The 14,520-nt window shown below is 32.4% G+C and overlaps 2 protein-coding genes across 2 annotated transcripts; both read right to left on the minus strand.

The window, feature by feature from the left end:
* Positions 1-906: 906 nt before the first annotated feature.
* On the minus strand, positions 907-2,361 carry LOC120117556 (probable CCR4-associated factor 1 homolog 7). The gene is made up of 2 exons (XM_039137818.1): positions 2,229-2,361; positions 907-2,096 (listed from the first exon to the last, which is right to left on the minus strand). Exon 2 carries the CDS (start codon positions 1,942-1,944, stop codon positions 1,123-1,125), a length of 822 nt encoding a protein of 273 aa, XP_038993749.1. The 5' UTR covers positions 1,945-2,096; positions 2,229-2,361; the 3' UTR covers positions 907-1,122.
* Positions 2,362-3,626: 1,265 nt separating this feature from the next.
* On the minus strand, positions 3,627-4,817 carry LOC120117559 (cytochrome B5-like protein). The gene is made up of 5 exons (XM_039137819.1): positions 4,663-4,817; positions 4,505-4,545; positions 4,204-4,281; positions 4,018-4,109; positions 3,627-3,745 (listed from the first exon to the last, which is right to left on the minus strand). Exons 1-5 carry the CDS (start codon positions 4,739-4,741, stop codon positions 3,679-3,681), a joined length of 357 nt encoding a protein of 118 aa, XP_038993750.1. The 5' UTR covers positions 4,742-4,817; the 3' UTR covers positions 3,627-3,678.
* Between the last annotated feature and the right edge of the window lie 9,703 nt (positions 4,818-14,520).

Genomic DNA, 14,520 nt, shown 5'->3' on the forward strand with positions numbered 1-14,520 from the left:
AAACATGTCACATGAACACGCAACCGGGGACCGCGATTTGCAGGAACACCTTCCCGATCGAGGCGTTGCAACATTACCCTTTCCTTGCATGTATGCTTCAATTTGCCTAACCTACTGTATCAAATGTGGCAAAGCCCTTTTATTGCACGAATCATGAAGCATTCCGATCTGGAATAGACCTTTGAGCTTCTTCTAATCTGTGTTTGCATGATGCATATACAGATCCGGTAGAGGATTAGGCATGTTTTGATTCACTTAACATACTAGAATCAGTGCCTGTGCAACAAAGCCTTGTAAGCAACCCTACATCTGAAAGTATCACACAAGTTCGAGTATTCTAGCACTCTACTTAATCACATCTCAAGTTCCAAGGATGGGCATCAAGGTTTTGTCAGAGAGCATCTAACAATATATACATTCTTCATAACAATGTATGTAAATATTGTACAATGGTGTGTTGCACCATATCTGAACTCGTATGCAGGAACACAAGCTCATCCATCAGCCCACCATAACGCCGCATTAATTTTGATTCCTAAATCTCCAGAAACAAGCAATCTCCAATTGTGGAAGATACACTTCCTCCAAGTTTTTCATATCTATGGAGAGATGACAAGCAAGTTTCTTATGCTCATACTGAAATAATAGGATCAAGACCCCCAACAATTTCAAAGCAGGGTTACTGTATTCTTCAAACGCATTCCAACCGGCAATGGAAATAATTATACCAAAACCGAAAATAATTAAGCTGCCATAATGCTGTTATGAGAACTTCTAGTGTTACAATGATCTTAAATGAAATAATCACATGATCAACTGCAAGAATATTAGGAATGGGCAAAAATAAATACAAACAAATTGTAATACTGATAATTGCCATCCAGCCATGAAAAATAGACAAGTAAATAAGATGCAAAAGACTATAATTATTATTGAAAAGATAGAAACACTAACTTCATAATTTACACTGGACTTCAACTGGAGATCCAGTTAAGGTATCAGTTACAATGCAAGCAAAGGAGAAAAGTCACAGCTAAATCAACAATCCCTTTTTGTCAATGTATACAAAGAAAATCAGAACTCTCAAACTCAAGTAGTCTACATCCATCAACATTTTTTCTTCTAATTAGTCTGTCCATTCTGGACACCTAGGCCATACAACACACCTGCATATTTCTCCGTGGAGCCGTTGAAAAAGTTATCTCTCAACTTCCTAAACGTACAAGATGTCAGCAAGCTATCCGAGCCGGCTTGATGACACACACCAACTCTTTCCACTTCCAACAACTCGGCAAGCTTGTTCAAGCCACCGTGAAGGCTGTTGCAAAACTTCATCATATGCTTGATATCATATACCACAGGGAAATATATATTGATCAGATCAAAGAACCCGGCTTGACTATCAGGCAAACTCTTGCAAGTCAAAAGCTTAAGCAAATACCCGAAGTCATATCCACTATGAAAGGTGACCCAGCTCACGTTATCATTCAGCACAACCCCGGACGACATCAAAAGCTCACCGAACCGCATCACATCGATACCCCTCTCATTATTCTTCATGAAATCAATCCCACACTGGCGCAACAACTCGATCGAATCGCTGGCGAAGATGTCTTCGCTTAAATTAAACTCACGGAAATTGAATTGCCAAATGCAAGGGTTTTCAGTTCCACAAGTGGGAAGATTCCCGTGCTCATCAGAAAAAGTGAGACCCAGCTGGATCAGTTTCAACATATCCACATTATCTTTCAAAGTTTGGTAGTTAAAATCATTTATATTCTTGAAAGTTCCCACGGGGCGCAAAACCACACCCGGGAACTCGGTATCCATAGCCACATAATTGTATTTATCAACAATTTCACGGATCAAAGCAAACTCTTCTTCTAGATTATCGTTCCAAACTTCCCGAATATGAACTGAATCAACTTTGGGCAAATCCGACATTTCCAGTAGAACAAATCAAAGCGATAAACAATACCAAACCCAGATACGTGAACAAAACATAAGCAATATCCAAAAATCCCAAACCTCAAAAAGTTGAGGGCTTTAAAGCTGAGGTCCACAAAACGGTACAGTTTTCGATGTCGCAAGTAGATCTGAAAAACAAAGACAAAGAAAAGTAAAGCAAAAAAGACAGTCAGATGATTTGAACTTGGGTGTCCAAAATGAAAACCTATAAACAAGGAACGGGAGAAAGGGAAATGAAATGGAAGGAGAAGAGATCTGACCTTTGATCTGTGAAATCGGGCCTCGTAAATAACAGATCTCAGATGATTGTCAATGATGATTGAGGCGTAAATTTGATATTTTTTCGGTCAAAGAATCAAGAGGAGTGGGGAAATGAGCGGAAACGCGGACGAGGTCCGAATCATTGCGGTGTGCGTTCTTAAAGACTCCAAAGGGCAGTGGTTACAAGGGCCACGAAAACGTGTCACCGCCTCTATGGCCCAAGACGCGCACCAGGGTCAGTATAATATCTGTTCTCGGCCCACTATAACTTTATCCTTCTATTTTGATTTTTAAACAATAAATAATGGTCTAAATCTAGTTTTAGTCCCTTTATTATGATGAAAAATTTAGGATTTAATTAATCTTCCTTTTTAATGTTGTTATTTAATTCATATTGATAACAAAACTAGTTGTTACTATTAACAAATAGAATAAACACTCAGTTGAAATGAAGTTTTATAATCATTTAATCATGTATGATTAAATTTTTACGTGATTTTAATTGTATGATCGAATGACAATAAAAGTATATATATATGATATTAGTTTAATGATAGAAACTAGCAATGTTATTAATTTGGACCTATTAAAAACATTATAAAAGTAAAGGGATTGAAGTATGGCAAATTGAAGTAAAAGGATTAAGGCATAGTAAAGGGACTAAATTCATAATTAGGCCAAAACGAATTGATAAAATGCTAACACTTGTCCTGGCGAAATATCGTGTTTAGAATTTTAATTTCATTAACGTTAAAGCATACACAAGGATGAAGAGAATAGAAAAAGAGATGTATACTTAATCAAATAACTGTTCATAGATCGTGCTTCCCACTTCTTCATACACAATTATTATACACTTTATCAATCATTACTATGCTCCCTATTCATAGATCGTGCTGCCAACTTATACACGCACGAATATCTGTATATTTATCTAATTTTTTCTAAAAAAAATAATTACCATCATTGTACTATTTTCTCTCAAAATATTTGTATATAGTCAATGGCGAAACAATGCCAATGGTATTTGTTTTAATCCCATTAGTAGATTATTAGCTATCATTATCCTTTGGTTGCTGCACATGAAACATTGGTATGATGTATTACGCTAGTTGGATTTTGAACAGGGATTCGCCATTGTCGAGCCGAGAATGGTTAAGGTAAATCCCTGTCGTCAAATGCACTTTGATCTCGAACGGTAAGAAGGCAAGGTCTGTACCACCTCAACGAACATCTTATTGGCGTTGCCAATGTCGATTTCAATATGAAGCAATAAAATCTTTTAAACCTCGAATAATAGTGCATTCAACTCGACAATCAAATGTGCTAAAAAGGGACTAAATGAGCTAAAAAGCACATACCAAGGTTAAACCAGTGGGCTAACACACAGGCCTAAGAAATGTTTTTCTCCCTAATCTTGCAACCCAACAGTGGACAGTTGCTTGCAAATCACTTCTGAAGATCTCCAATGTAGAAATCGTCTATCATGCCAAAAACCCGAGTTGCATGTTGTGGCCTATTGCATTCCACAGAAAAGAAGAAAATACCAAGTAAGCAATGGATGTATACCCAAAAAAAACCTTAATTATGTGCAAGTATGACAAACTTTGATGGATGTTTTCGATGTTGAACGGACAATTTATGCATTAACTATCTAGTCTTACATAAGAGCCAAGCCTACGTAAAACAAGACTGCAGCCAATCAATTCTAGAGAAGACAAACCGAAAGAGGCAATATGAAGTTTTCAAAATTTTCCATGCGATTCCAAACAAGGAACGAATGTATACCCAAAAAACCCTTCTGTTGAATCATCTCCGGCATGTGCCAAGATTGCATCACCACCTGGGTGTTCCTCTACATATGAGGTAACATCATAAACCTGCAATCGTTAGATATAACCATAATCGAGATATGTTAGTATGGCAAGGAGTTCTGAGTTCCAAAACCAGCAACATGCCAAAATCACCAATTACCTTGTCCTTAAGGATGACCCAACAATCTGTCCTCTTATTATGTAGCATAACTTCTGATTTACTATAGGATTTGAATGCCTAAGAGGAGAAAAATGGTATTTCAAAAGATCTCGGAATTGATTAGCATGCCTCCGTATTAATAACACAGCTAAGCGTACAAGAAATACTATCAAATGTATCACTTCTAACTTGGAATTCATAGTCTTTTGGCTATAAAAGCACAACATACGAGATTTGAACTCTGAAAAACTGCAAAAAAGGGAAATTGAATTTCAAAGTTCCCCAAGATCCATATATGTACCTTAGGATCATCGACAGTTGATTTAACCTTGTTCTTATGGGCTGCAATGAAACAAATTTGCACCAACAGGAAACAACATGCATGATTAATTTTAGTTAATTTTTTACTTGCTATGTAAAGAAACTGTATAACACGAACACGAGCATCTTGAATTCTACCTGATTTACCATGTCGAGGTATCAAAACAAAAGCTCCAAGTAATACAGCTAGAATCAATGCTATAAAAGCTATTTCCATATCTCAGAGTTAAGCTTCTTTTTACTGATTAACCTACAATTATCCAAGTAGCAATTCAAGGGGAGAATGAGAAAAGATAATCTGAGATTAAAACTAACTCAAAAAGTTTTAAGCAAACAATTCATCACTAATTGGACGATTCAAAGCATGTCCCTAAGCATTTATTTTATACACACACTGCTTAATTGGAATTTACATCCTTTTATCATCTATGACAAGCCACCCGAGTATTTGGTATGATTGGCGATCACAACATTAGAGATGTTCAAAAATAGAACACAAACTAAATACTCTGTTGTCTATTTTGCACGATGATTGTCAAGCTCAAGAATAGGACTTGTTTTGTAATGTCTTAGTTGTTATTGTCTTGTAATGTCTTAGTTCTTATTTTCGATTCTATCACAGGTCTAACTCTGTCATGTGTGTAGACGTACTTCCCAAGTTCGTTTCTATTGGGTAGCTGAAAAATGCTGAGATTCCCGCTACACCAAATGAAAGAAAATATAAATACAACCAAACCCAGATCTATGAACAAATCATAAGCGCATTCAAATCTCAAAACATGAAAACTGAAGCTTGATGCTGAATTTGCAGAAAAGGATTTCTTCACGATGTCGTAAGCAGATCCGGAAATGAAGAGAGAAAAAGGCAAAAACATATTATTTGGACTTGGAAAGGAAAAAAGATCTAACCGTGAAAGCCTTATGAGTGACCGCGAAGGAGTACACAGTGGCTGAGAAAGGAGAGTGACCAAGTCACCAAGGCAATATATTTTGGATTGGAAATGGCTTCTACACTTCGTACTGTACTCTTATTGCAAATAATAAATCTTCCTAAAACGAGTCTCCAAATAGAATTTAAAAATAAATTTATTTAATTTAATCCTACACCCATAAAAGGACTACACATTTCGTAGATTTTCGATGGTTCTTTTATATATTTTCATAATATTTAAAATATTTCGTAAGATCAATCATTGTGTATAATTTTATTAGCACCTCACCTCGTCAAATATTATATGATTATAAATAATAACGGATCTACAAAATAGATATGTAAATTTTTTTATATTTTCTTCTTCTTTCGATATATTAAATTATATTTAATAATTTATTTAAAATAATATGTATGTACTTGACTCTAAAAAAAATCAAGTGCATCCGACCCTAATTACGAATATATTATTTAAACACATTTTAATATGTAAAACTTATAATTAGAGATCAAATTAAATAAGAAGTGAGAGAGGATTATTAACAACCAAATTGAGACAAGTAAAAGTAATCTGAGTTGTCGGGTCATCTTGAGATGATATATTTTATCTTGTTGCTCCTATTGCCTGGTCATGGGGAGAATTTTGTTTTTACATTTTTCAGTCGATGTCTTCGTTGGGATATTTTTTTTCTTTATCCAGCCCGCTGAATTTGGTTAAAGTCCAATGAATGTTTGGGCTAAGTATTTTTTCTGAACACTTACTTAAAACTCTTCCAGCCCCGTTTGTTAATGGCGTGGTTGGTCACCTTTATGCTAGTAAGCTTAATTTATTATTTTCGTATTAATTTAATTTTTAAATTTATTTAATTGTATCATTATATATCATATCCCTAACTTAAAACCCTAAATCATAACCTCTAAATCCTAAATCTTAAACCCTAACTTAAAACAATAAATTTAGAGTTTTAAGTCAGGTGTACGGTATAGAATGATACAATTGAACAACTTCAAGTGTTAAATTGATGCGAAAATATAATAGGGGTAAAAATAATAAACTGAGTTTATTATAGGGGTAAAAGTTACCCTTTCGCTTAATATTTATTATTTTTTTAATATTAATTGTAATTAGACTTTTAAATTTTAATTAATGCAATCAAAACTATTTAATAATACTTAATCAAGATGAAATAATGGATCATTGTTATTCCCTTTTCTTTAGCTTTGAAGCATCTATGTAAATGATATTTAAGGTGGCAATGATTTCTATGCTCTACTCTACATGCACATAATATTATATTAAAAGTATAAATTTATAAAATTTTAGGATATAATAAATTTATAAAATTTTAAGTGAGTGAATATAAAAATTTAATAATAAATACATGAAAAATAAAATATATAGTAATTTTAAACTTTGATAAAGACGCTATCCCCTCTTAATTCATCCCTTACTTTACCCACATGAATTCTGACACACCATTTGCATCTCCATTACCACCTTTTCTCAATATGTACTCACTATTCATGCATATATTATAGTTATGATGATAATATTTATGCAGATTCGGAGCCTAACCGGTTGACTTACTGTGCCATCCCAACAAAGTTTGGGTGTCGAGTGCCCACCTATGTACTGTACTCCTCCAATAAAGTTAAGCAATCAGCTTTTGCCCTTCCCACATATTCATATGCGGTCATACTCAAATTATATTACTTTTAACATGTTCTTCTTTTGATAGCTAAATGTCACGAACTTGGGCTGCGATTAAGTCCGTGACATATAGCTAGCCTTTGTGGCTATGGCCGCAATCCGTACTTGTTCCCCACTAGAGTGGTCTTCGTCATTGAAAATGGTTTCTCCTTTGTTCCCAAGTTGATAAATACAAAATGATACACCGTCAATTTTATTAATTTCAAGGGAAATTGTGTGTTTAGGAGCTCGTTTTTCATTTGCTGAAATTTTCCTTTTACTTTTTTTTATTAGAGATTCTTTATGTTTCACCGGAAAAAAGTTTAGAGCTGGAAATAAATTATATCGGTTCATGTCATTAGTCTGAAATTATCGGTATCAAGATATTAATGTTTGACTCTTCATTTGTATAATAAACTTTTAGTTTTCCTTTTCTTTCCTTCCTTTTATATGTTTTCCATAAGTTTTGAAATATTAAAATTTATTGAGTGATTTCCGTGGCTAAAAAAATATTGTTTTCCTTGAAGCTTTTAACTCGAGTAGTTATATATGTATAATGTATGTATGTTGTCAATAAATTAAAAAATATATTATAAATATATATTACCTTATAATTACTTTAGATTATTAAAAAATGTTTTGACATATTATTATTTCATATTTGTTTAGTTATTATTTCTTTTTTCTAATAAAAAATATGAATGATTTTTTTTTTGTAGTTCGTTCTTTGTTTATTCTTATAACGTGTATTATGTTTTATTCGGAGTTGAATTTGATGTTATCTCTTCAATTGATATTTATTTAGTTATTTTAATGATCTATCGTTGCTTTGGATCTTAGACTAGTTCTCTTTTATTAATAGATGATGGTTTGTTAATGTGTTGTCGTTATTATATGCATTTTAGGTTAGTACCAATGGTGTTTATCTTTCATCACTAATAGTGCCGTTGATTTGTATCTTATTATCATATTTTTTTCGAGTTGTTTGGTTGGATTTTTAAATTTTTTTATTATATGATCTTATTTATTTTACTTTTAATGACTAATTTATGAAGTATATTAATTTAGAAAAAACTATTTTTATAATTTAATATCATTTACTCTAAATTTATAAATTTATAAATATATATATATATATATATTTCTTATTATTTATTTTAATAAAATTTATTATGATTATTAGTTTAGAAAATAAAATAAAAATAAATTGTTTTTCTTTTTCACTATTATTAGCGGTTTTTGTGGTTTGGTTCACTTTATAATGAGTCAATTTTTACTGCAACGTGAAATGTTACGTATCGAGCGGACGAAAGTCGTCATATGGTTCATGAAGCTGGCGATTGTGACCTTTCTTTTGTCCTCCCCCCCCCCCCCCAAACACCACAGAGTTAATTGCTCTTAGTGCTGAATATTTGTTGATGATCCAATCCTTACAATGCCTTACTTTTCTTACGTCAACAGCTCCACTTTCTTAGCCCTCCATCTTATATCCAATAAAAAGAAAACTATTTTTTAAAAGACCTCAAGAATCTGAGGTGGATATCACATATAGTATGTTAGGATTATAACCCATATGATCAGGCCTAGATGTTATGGTTGAATTGTGAAAATTACATTGATCAAGAAAGTGATCCAAAATTTAATTCAAAATAATTTACTAGATATTAAATCAAAATTACAAAAAAAGTATACAATTACTATCACTTCATCGAAAAATATTTCATCAAAATATAATTTAAATCCGAGACTCCGATCATCGAGATGTCAATCGCTAATATCCTGAAATATTTGAAATGGAGAAATAAAGAGAGAGAGGTATAGAGCTCAATGAAGTCAAAATGTGCGGATAAATGAAAAACAATCAACGAGCATAATCACAATTCGAGTCATAATATTCATGGTACGAATAAATATGCAAATGTAATGCGCCCATACACCGCACACTGTCCGAAGAGTATGTTCACCAAAACCACTCTAACTACAACAAAACATCTGAAGTGGGGTTTGTCACAAAGGCAGAGGCCACTGAATTCGAAGTGAAATTTACCCCTTCGGATGAATACACTGAACTTCCGCTATCAATATCAACCCCATGTGTAAGGCATCAAAATATACATATATAAATTCTGATATGATCTGAATGTAAAAACATTTACATAAATTTCAAAAATCTGAATACACAACATAAATTCCAAGCCGATATATAACACGTGTCACATAACATATTTATCCAAATTAAATTTTAATACAATAATATCAAAAAACAGTCATGCTTAAATACAATTTTCAACAAGTCAAACAATTATCACATAACAATTTAGCACTAGATAGAGACACACAAATATTCAAATACATCATCACGACATCAACCATAATTTATTTATTTCAGATTCAACATAAAAACTATTAAATAGAATTAAAACTATTGTAACACGGTAAGACACACACCTTAAATCGTATAAAGATAAATATACTAACAAACAAAAACTTTTATGGTCTAAATCTTGAATCGAAGATTTAGTGAAGAAAGGTCACGCGATCTTAGAAAAGCTAACTAAATTAATAGTCGTAGAATTTGAAACAAAACAATGAGGGAGATAATGCATTTGTTCTCTCTTTATTTTGTGGCAATATATAGGCTTTAGAAAAAAATACTTTATAAATTATCAGATCAAATTTAACTAAGATAGAGATAGAGATAGAGATAGATATAGATATAGATATAAATATAGAGATAAAGATAGAAGTCCTATTTAAAAATCAACTCTAAAATAGATAGTTTATGAAATATATTTTAAAATTAAAATAAATAAATAATATAAAATAAACAATATAATAAAAAACTAATTTGAAATAAAACAAACATAGGAATTATACTTTAAACAGAATTCTAAAACAAAGAATTTGAGGAAAATTGATTACTAAAATTAAGTTGGTAAAACTACAAGATAATTCAATATCTTTAAAATTCGCATTTATTCAATTTATTCCAAAATTAAATAATTGAAGCCAATAAAAATTATAATTTATCCATACTAAAATATTAATCCAAATTTTGAGGTGTGAAAATTATATTTTATACATGCTTGGTACGCTTAACCGAGTTCAACTAACGAAGGACAATGATTCTACAACAGATATTCTGAACTAAAGATAACGATGAAAATATTAACAGATTAAATGTTATAATAAAGTATATTACACTTTTAAAGAGAACGTGTGATATATACAAAGTCATAAAAGTTACAAGTATTGTATATTTATGATCAAGGAAGGATCGAAATAGATTGATAAGGATGATTACTTTTTTAAAAATTAAAATATATTTTTTAAAATAGTTTATTTTAAATATTTAAAATTTTATAAATTTATTATACTAATAAAAAAATAATGTATTTATCTATGTTTATGGTTACAATTGGGTGGAGCATTGAAACAAGACAAGAAAGGAGATGGAGCTTTGTAAACATGATAGTGAAATGGCGTTGGTATCCCTAGGAAAACGTAAAATGTTAGCATCATTATGGTTATGAAAGATAATGATTTTTTTATTAAATTTTATATTTAATCTGTTACACGAAACGGGGAGTTAATGAGTTTTTATTTTATTTTAATGACAAGGTCGTTCTAAAAAATGCATTTTTTATTTCTTAAATTAATCCCACTATTAAATATTGAAAGTGAGGATGAGATTGAAAACAAAGGTGGTGCAGTGCAGCAGAGAGAAGAATGCAGTGGCATTAACGAATTTATAGGGAAAGTTGTTAGCTTTCAATTAATATATATGAAAAAGAAAAGGTGGGCTCTGGAGGCTTTGAGGGAGTCGTCTAGTAACATGCATATTATCTTTATCTTTACATAATTTTACATAATTTTAAATTTATTTATTTTGAATATTATTGAATGAATAAAAAATAATAATCAATATTAGAATTTTTAAATTTAAAGATGATTCTATTGTTTTTTTTTTCATGAAAATCTCTGCGTTGTTTACTATTAAATTGATAATTTACTATATCAAAAAATATTAACAAATTTTTTTTCATTAGACAATCCAAATATATATATATATATAAAACTTACAAGATTTACACTGAATCAACAAATCCTCTCTCTATCTCTATGAAGCTAAACATCAATTTATTTCTTAACAATAATAATATTATTATTTATCTTTTAAATTTTTGTAACACCCGTAATTTGATCTAAAAACTTTTGAAATTGAGCGTTGAGTTCTTTTAATTTTATCAGAGCCATGTAGGTGCGAAGCAATTGAGACTGGATCAATCTATGGTTACAAATCAATGTTAAATTGAACTTCTCTCTCAAGATATAATAATTAAAACTGTTGGAGAAACACATTTGTGAAATCTCAAAGTATAAGGATAGATTTACGGAAATTGGATAATTGATCCATTTTTCTGTTACTAAGATATGGGTTGCTCATAAATTATTTAAATACAATCAGTTTATGTCTCATGCTCATTTAGCCACCCTAATCCCATAATCAGATTAAATGAACAAAATGGCAAATCCAAGATCCATCGATGCAAATCAAACAATTCAAAAGTAAATGCAATAACATATGAAGAATCCTCCTCCTCTTTGGAACGTACATTGGCGTTAGGGTGTTATACTTCTGATGAGTCATTGCAGTAAACTGACCTCTAGATATACTTCAAGTATTGGACTGCACCTTATTAGGTCCTTTACCCTTGAGGTGGAGTAACTACTATTTGTGGAGGACTCGAAATTCCTTTAGTGTTCTTCAGACAACCTCCAATAAAATGATTATGCTCTCCACACCAACAACATTCTCTGAAAAACTTACTATATTCTTCATGTAAAAATATATTAAATTGAAAAAAGGTTTTTTATTAGGTAATACTTGAGAGTTGAGATCTCCATATAAAAACCAATCCATTAATATTATAAAAAGGATCAAGCCGTTAACAAAATCCATGAGAATAATCCTTAACATCACGATTCCAAATCTCAACCTCCTTAGAAGACTGACCTAATTTACATAAATTGGCAGTGTCAACCGAAGTGCTAATTGGTGCTTATTTATGAAAACCCTAATTAAGACCACCTTGCCAGTTACATAGAGCCACTCAAAAAGGAGCACCAAATCAGTGATTGTCACGTCACAAATTTTGACGATAAGACAACTATACACTTGGAAAGCAAAGCATCTGATTGGTCATAATGGCGGTTGGTACGAACCTCAACCCAAAACAAGCAGTGGAGGATACTAGTAACTGATAAACCCCATACGCCCAACTTTGTCCCCGAATGACGCAGTCCAATCATCCCTGTTTCCAAGAAGCCCCAGACCAATAACGAACGAAAGTACCCTGCTCCGGTTGATCTGACGGTCGGTATTGATTTCCATCAACACAAAGAAACGCATCAGACGGTCAACCGGCCAATAAATTCACAACACACAGTAACTTTTTTTTTTTATCTTTTTCGCCGAGTGGTTTAGGACGGATTCTGTCCTACTCCTATATATATGCAGTGGGGAGTGTTTTGTTTCTTGTATCTTCGCCAGTGCTCTTAGTTTTTCTGAGTCTTTTCTCTCTGTCATTGGGGTTTTTACTATTTTGTTTTCATTTTTGAGTTTTTCTGTTGATGCGTCACTAATCGACACTATTATTGGATTTGTTGTTCTGTGAAACAAAAAAAGATTATTGTGAAAGACACTTGGGTAAGTGTCCGACAACTGTGCGTGCTGCGTGATGGAGAGAGAGATTGAAAGTTAAGTGAAAATAAAGACTATGTGGATGACGATGAACAAAGGGTCGAGTTTTTTATTTATTTTTTCTTGTCCTGGTGTTGGGGTTTGGGTTCTTTCAGTTCCTAGCTTATGTTTCTTACCAGGGTTGGTTTTTTGTTTTGTTTTTTTTTACCTTTGTAGGAATGAAAACCCTAAAACATATCGTTTTTGAAACCATTTTTTTTACTGAAAACGGCATGGATCGTAGGTGTTGTATTTTCAGATCTGACTCTGGGTTTGTTTCCTTATATGACAAATGCTTCACTTTTCGTTTTGTATTCTTTAATTCTTCATATTTTTACCTTCTTTGTGTCCTCAAAATCTCATTCTACGGGACATAGAAATTGACAGAAGAGAGTGAGCATACAGAGGCACTTGTATAAGGCTATACTATTGTTTTTGTGTGCTCACTTGTCTTTCTGTCAGCTTCCAGTGCCGGAATTTGACCTTTCGGTCACTTCTCGGCCTGTTTTTGTTCCATGTATTCTCTGTCCTTTTTCTCCCTTATAACCTTACGTCCCCTTCTATCTTTACCATTGGTTTGTATGTAGAGGAGTCGAATTTGACTGCAGGAGGTAGGAAGTGAAGATGGTGTGTCTACTGATGATTTGACTGTGTCGTATGGTTATTTTCTATACCTATTTATTAATATGATTAATTTATGTCAGTTAATTTTTTAAATACAATTAGTGGATTCAAAGCGTGGCTTTTGATGTTATTCACTGTGCAGATTTAGCTGCAAAACGATGAATTACAGAATTAAATGGGACCATTCACGTTATCCAGTGCCTACAAGTTGCTAGTATGGTCCTCCTTAACCAAACCCTCATATCTTCTTCCTCTTTTACATTATTTTATTGCTACGCATGAAATTATATTCAGTACTCACATAGAAATTTGTCTTGCTTGGAGTTTCCCCCTCCCCTCCCCCCCCCACCTGAATCCAGCAGTACCAGGTTGTCTTGTACTCTCAGATGCAAGTGGAGCTTTCTGTTTGTGAGTTCAATTTATAACCCTATCCTAATCCTTATAACAGTAACACGTTTCTTATTTGTAAAACTGTTTGCCTTTTATGTTCCTATTGCAGGGAGACACCAGACACTGATTTCTTTTTAGTCTTGTAACACTGGGTCGAGGCTTGTTCGTAGGTAATATTATCAATCAGTTTGACATCAAATTGGAAATGCTGATCTTGTTTCATTTTGAAGTACTTGCATCTATTTAGTACTTAGTTCTTGTTGTGTGGCAAAAGCAATTTAATATGCCGAAAGCACTGTACTTTGTCGGAGTCTTTGTTATTTCTTGTATCTACAGAAGCTTTAGATCTGTGATTGATTGTACCTAAGGTAAAGGGTTACATGCAATCGACGTATTTTAAGCTGTGAGGTTTTCTTTTGGGGAATGGAATATTTTACTGTAAATTACAGATGTTTGTGGTTTTAATTTTTTGTCCTGTTTGCATCCTTTGTACGTTGATTTCTGAATTCAAAATGATTTGTCTTCATACAGTAAATACATTAACAATGAAGCAATACAAGGTCTTGTCATCAACTTATGTATAGCTCTCTAGGGTTTTCATTTCATTAAAATATTCAG

The sequence above is a fragment of the Hibiscus syriacus genome, unplaced genomic scaffold (genome assembly GCF_006381635.1).
Source record: "Hibiscus syriacus cultivar Baekdansim isolate YM2019G1 unplaced genomic scaffold, ASM638163v2 tig00110321_pilon, whole genome shotgun sequence".
Taxonomy (NCBI): Eukaryota; Viridiplantae; Streptophyta; class Magnoliopsida; order Malvales; family Malvaceae; genus Hibiscus; species Hibiscus syriacus.